The 6,000-nt window shown below is 42.3% G+C and overlaps 1 protein-coding gene across 6 annotated transcripts in view; it reads left to right on the top strand.

The window, feature by feature from the left end:
• Positions 1-1,715: 1,715 nt before the first annotated feature.
• TRMT11 (tRNA methyltransferase 11 homolog) overlaps positions 1,716-6,000 on the top strand; it is an 86,742-nt gene continuing 82,457 nt past the window's right edge. For 5 of the 6 annotated variants that reach the window (XR_005217958.1, XR_005217959.1, XM_037843715.1 and 2 more), the window contains exon 1: positions 1,716-1,829. Coding sequence is in view for 3 of the 6 variants with exons in the window: in XM_037843715.1 (XP_037699643.1) it covers positions 1,758-1,829 (72 nt within the window). In the remaining 3 variants the exon portion in view is untranslated. The remainder of the gene's footprint in view (positions 1,830-6,000) is intronic. The other variant, XM_037843716.1, reaches the window with a different exon arrangement.

Below are 6,000 nucleotides of genomic sequence, written 5' to 3'. Positions count from 1 at the left end.
TCCTTTCTTTGCTGACTCTGTTTGCTACCAGACTCAACACTGCAACTCTAAGCGAAACTCAAAACTATCCTCCCCAGTTTCTGATGCTTACTTGGAGGAAGGCTCTGGATTTATAATTGGCAGCCAAAACAGAGGTTCCAATGCTTGCACAATAGCGGGCCCACAAGAAGTCTTCCCTGGCAGACGGAGCATGGATTAGAGCTTTGGATCAGTTCTCAGAAGACAGACTATGAACCTCCTTGCTCTTTCCAGTACAAATTAAAAAAACAATAGATAGATAGATGATAGACAGATAGATAGATAGATAGATAAGACAGATAGAAACGTCTCTAGAGGCTGGTTTGAACACCAACTTCTAAAATCTCAACAGCACTGAACAGGTTTGGGTATGCGTTCCCTAAAGGCAGTGAAATTCATCTCGGATTAATTCCACAATTTCCCTTTCTTGTCTCAGAGTACTTTTATTCCCTTCTCTGAAGTCTTGGGGCCAACAGACATCTATGCTCCTCAGGGACCCTTTTACCTCAAGTCTACTTATCAAGACATTTTGCTAACAGAAGCAGATCTCTTCCTAAAAGGAATTCTCACATAGTTTTTTTTTTTCTTTTCAAGAAGAAACATGTCTCCATAGATATTGTTTATTGGTCCCATACAATTTGCCAGGTTTTATGTTAGACACTTTATGTACATTATTCCACTTAATCCTTATAGCAACCTCTTGAGAGAGGCAGTATTATCTCATTTTAGGCAAGAAAACGGAGGCTGAGAGGTTAAGGAAGAGCATATAGGTTGTAAATGGTGAAACAGAGGTTTGAGTCTAGGACTGTTTAACTCAAGAGCCTATGTTCTTAATCCCTATTATTAGATATCAGCTATGTTCCTGGCACATGGTGCAGGAGCTGTAACAGCTACTTACTTCTTTGTACTTTGCTCAATATTATGGTGGAATGCAAAAGAAATAGGTCTCAAAGTGCCAAGAACTCAGCACTTGCAAAAGCAATAACATATTCATACAATACACAGATTATGAAAATGTATTTTATAAGCAATCTGCTAATATAAAATGTACACCAGCATTAAGAGTTAAAGCAAACGTTATCAATGTTTTAAATTTACAGTTGACTGTGGACCGGTCGTGTGAATGAAAGAAACAATAACCTAATAATTATTTATTGGGTACTTAATCTTGGTCCTCAGGAGCTTATTCTAATTGGCTTATAAGGCAGTGTCTTTGAAAAATTGTTGCAAAAATAATAGGGTGCTATATGGAAACCTTGTATTTTATGCATGGTTTTTCTGTAAACCTAGAACTTCTCTAATTAAAAAAAAGGAACAAACAAAAATACGAAAAGTATATTAAATGTAAACTGAGTGATCCAAGCAAGTAAGTCCCTGAAGCTTGGGTGGTTAGAGGAGTCTAGAAGGAAAAGGTAGTCCCGCTTCGAAGAAGTAAGGATTGAAAAGTTGTCAAGAAAGTTGGAAGTACGTTGTTCCAAGTGGGAAGGGCGCTGGGAAGCCTTTTAGGAGCCCTTTCCTGAACGCAACGCCGCCCATTTCACCAGCCGTTTCCGCACCACGCTGCCTCGAGCGGGGAACGCACCTGGTCGGGATAGCCGCCCCGGCTCCCATCCCGCCGCGGGGCCCGTGGGTTCCGCGCCCGCCGCCCGCGCTTCCGCTCCCCGCCCCTCAGGCTCCGCCTCGTTGAGAACCCGGAGGGCCGCGGCCCGGGTTGCGCAGGCGCACTGTGGGCGGCTGCAATGGCGCTGCCGTGCACCCTGAACAGGTATTTGCTGCTCATGGCGCAGGAGCACCTGGAGTTCCGCCTGCCGGTGAGTCCGCAGCGCCCTCCGCAACTTGCGACCGCAGAGGGAGGCGGGGTGGGGGGTAGGGGGTGGTGTGTGGGCGGAGACGACCCGCGCAGCCCCAGCTCGCAGGGATTCGGGAATCCGTGCTTGATTGGGGGTGGTGGGGGGTGAGGGGTGGGGTCACGCTGCTCCAGTCCCTCGGCTCCTAGGAGCGGATCCGAATGCGGCAGTGGGTGTGTGAGAGAAAAGTCTGAGACAGCCCTCCTAGACCTGGCTGAGGATTTTCATTCATTCCTCTGCCCATGAGTCAGGTACCGGAGTCAGGCAGGTGATTATGACGGGTCCTCTTCTTCCAGAGGGAGGATAGAGACGTCGGAACAGAAATACTTAGGGGAGTGTTTCAGCTGTCAAACATGCGGGTCACGCTTGGCGGGTGGCGGTGGTGGTGAAGGGTGTTAGATGATGGGCAAGTTGGCAAAATTGTTTTATTCATTCAACAAACATTTTCAGAGTGCCCATAATGGAATGTGCCAGGCGCTGGGGTTATAACAATGACAAAGACAGCCTCTGCCCTCAGGGAGCTTACTGTTTAGGCTAAGGGCTGAGCAGACACCTAAGCATGAAATTATAAACTAATGTGGTAATGCAGTGGTAGATATGCAGGGTGATTTGAGAATTTATGGAAAGGGAAGCTAATCCACCTGCCAGGTGTGAGGGATGGCCTTTAAGAAGGCTTCCATGAGGGGATGCCATTAGAACTGAGACCTGAAGGATGGGTAGGAGTTGGCCAAGTCAAGGAGAGAAATAAGTGAATTAGAATTACCAGTTATTCATAATTACTGCCACACTCTTATCAACAAACATGTGGCAGAGAGTGGTAAGAAGAGGGTAGGCCAGTGAGATCAGGGTTAGAAGATGTAAAGCCTTGGATGCCCTGGAATTCGGAAGTGGAATTTATTGAGGGTTTTAAGCAAAAGAGTGAAAGAATCAGATTTTTTTTTTTTTTAATCACGTGGACAGCAGTATGAGGATGGATTTGAAAGAGTAAGAGTGAAGTCAGAGACTAGTTAGGAGGTTGTTGTAATAGTCTTGTTAATCAGTTAAAAAGCCTAAAGAAGGGCAAGGGTAGGAGGATGGGATAGACTGGGGAAGTATTTAAGTAATAAAATTATCTGGGCTTGATCATTGATTGAATGTAGGGGGAAGGGGGAGACTGTTGGAGGATGACTCCTAAGGTGAATAGTGGTGTCTCCATTTAAGATAGAGAACACAAGCAGATGTAAGACTTGATTGTTCTGAATTTGATGGGCTTGTGTGACATCCAAGTGGAGATTAGGAGGCAGTAGATATATGAGTATGCATAGAGCAAGATTGAGCTATCTGGACTGGCAATAAATATATGGGAGTCTTCTGCATATGAAAACTAGGAGAGAGGATGAAATTACTCAGAGAGAAGATACGGTGCAAACGAGTGGTGGGCCAAGTACAGGCGCTTGACAACATTGGTAATAAGGGTAGATCAAAAGAGAGGAGGCCATGAAGAAGGTAAGTATCGTAATGGGAAGTGTGTGAGGCTGCAGAAATCAGGAGGGTAAAGTTTTAGGGAGCAGAGAAAATTTATAATTTTCTTGTTTTTTTCTTTTTTTAAATATATATAGATTTATTTCTCTTTAGTAAAATGAAGTTCCATACTGACAGGAAGATGCGAATTTGTCCTTTCATGCACTTGTAGAGCGATTTACTTGTCCAGTGTCCCCTCCCTGGGACTTGAGCCCCGGGATTACTAAACTGGCCTTCAAGACACCAATGTTCGTGCTGGATTTTCCCATCAAGGAACAAGTGGAATGTTCTAATTCTTAAAATTCTAAACCAAAGCTCAGCATCAATGGCCTGACTGTAGGAAAACTCTATTACTCCATACTGCCTTCTTTCTTTTTTTTTTTTAATTTTAAATTCAGTTTTATTGAGATATATTCACATACCATACAGTCATTCATGGTGTATAATCAGCTGTTCACGGTACTATCATATAGTTGTGCATTCATCACCCCAATCTATTTTTGAACATTTTCCTTATACCAGAAAGAATCAGAATAAGAATAAAAACAAAACAAAACAAAACAGAAACACCCAAACCATCTCCCCATCCCACCCTATTTTTCATTTAGGTTTTGTCCCCATTTATCTACTCATCCATCCATATGCTGTATAAAAGGAGTGTGATCCACAAGGTTTTCACAATCACACTGTCACCCCTTGTAATCTGCATTGTTATACAGTCATCTTCAAGAGTCAAGGGTTGGAGTTTGGTAGTTTCAGGTATTTACTTCTAGTTATTCCAATACAATAAAACCTAAAAAGTATTATCTGTATAGTAAATGCACTTGTTTTTGGACAGATAACAATGAAAAAATATTCATTGACATTCTCAGATAGAAGATAATTAATTGGTGAATTTTCCTAGAGCTATCGTGTAGAGTTTTAGGGGAGAGAAGGCTGATTGCTTGGTTTAATAGTCACTGGAAAATGAGGAAGAGGAGATAGGGCAGACTTATTGTAACAAGAGCATAGGAAGAAGTAAGAGATTGGTTTTGAGGGGGACCTAGCCCCCATACCCCGCCCGCCGGCTCCACCCAAATGGAGAGATAGAGCGTGTTTGTAAAGCTGAGAGGAAGGGAGAATGGGTATAAGGGTGCAGTATTAGTTAAGGTTCTCTAGGGAAACAGAACCAACAAGAGATATCTGTAAATATAAGATTTATAAAAGTGTCTCACACCTACTGTGGGGATGCATGAGTCCAAATTCTGTAGGGCAGGATGCACGAGTCCAAATTCTGTAAGGCAGGCAGTGAACTGGCATCTCCGATGAGGGTGTTCAGTGATCTCAGAAAAGGCTTCGCTGGGCTAGCCAAAAAAGTGAAGGTTGTCTCTCTTTCTCCCTAAAAAATCTTCAACTGATTGGATTAAATCCAGCTGATTGAATTCTCTTGTTGTGGAAGACACATCTTTTGTTTATGAAATCGGTCACAGATACAGTCAGTTGACTGATGATTTAATAAACCAGCCTTCTGGTTTATTAACCAGCCACAAATGTCCTTGCAGTAACAGGCCAGTGCTTGCTTGACTAGACACCTGGACACCATCATCTGGCCAAATTGACACATGAACCTAACCATCACAGGTGCAATGAGAGGTGTTGGCCTTTCAATAAAGGGGAGATGGGGCAAAGAATTTCCCTCTCAGCACTGCCTTCACTGCATCCCACAGGTTTTTTTTATTTTTTTATTTTTTTATTTTTTTTTTATTTTTGAACTGTAACTCCACTATTTACTTCGTACAGGATATAAAATACACAAACTCTAATGACAAATTAGTAATTTTGGACTCAATGTAAAATATGTAATTTTTGACAAGAACTATATAAAGGTGGGGGAATGGAGGAGTATAGGAAAATAGTTTACGTGTCCTATTGAAGTTATGTTGGTATCAAATGAAAATGAGATTGTTATGGATTTACAAGGTTAATTTTAAGCCCCACAGTAAACACAAAGAAATTATCAGAGAATATGACCATAGAGATGAAAAGTAGAGTGTGGGTTACAAGAACTGGGGGAAGGGGCAATGGGGAGTTAAGGAAATGAGTGTAGGGTTGCTGTTTGAGGTGAAGGGGAATTTCTAGTAATGGATGGTGGGAAGGTGATAGCATTACAACATTCTAAATGTGATTAATCCCACTAACGGAATGCTAGGGAGGGGGTGGAATGGGAAGATTTAGGCTGTATATATGTTTCCACAACAGAAAAAAAAAAAAAAAAGATAGTCTAAATAGATGACAATTGAATGCCAAGGGTGATCCTGGATGGGATCTGAGGATGGAGGACAGGAGGCTCAAAGGGACACAGTTGGGACATAAGAAAAAAAAAAGAAAAGAAATACAGAATGTAAGCTTTGTATCAATGTTGAATTTCTTGAACTTCTTAGCTGCGCTTAATGGGATTGCATAAAAGAATGTTCTTGTTCATGGGAATTGTATATGTGAATTATAGTGTTTTTTCAAGGATGTGTGCAGCTTGCTCTCATATGTTCAGAACACAGAGCAATAGATGATGGATGATAGGGAGGGAGGGAGGGAGGGAAAGAGAAATGGCGTTGTGACAGCATGTTAAAGTTGGTGGATTGGGGTATCGGGGGAGGGG

Source organism: Choloepus didactylus, chromosome 7 (assembly GCF_015220235.1).
Source record: "Choloepus didactylus isolate mChoDid1 chromosome 7, mChoDid1.pri, whole genome shotgun sequence".
NCBI classification, from domain to species: domain Eukaryota; kingdom Metazoa; phylum Chordata; class Mammalia; order Pilosa; family Megalonychidae; genus Choloepus; species Choloepus didactylus.
The sequence above is the reverse complement of the archived record's forward strand: the minus strand, read 5'-3'. Positions and strand labels throughout refer to the sequence as shown.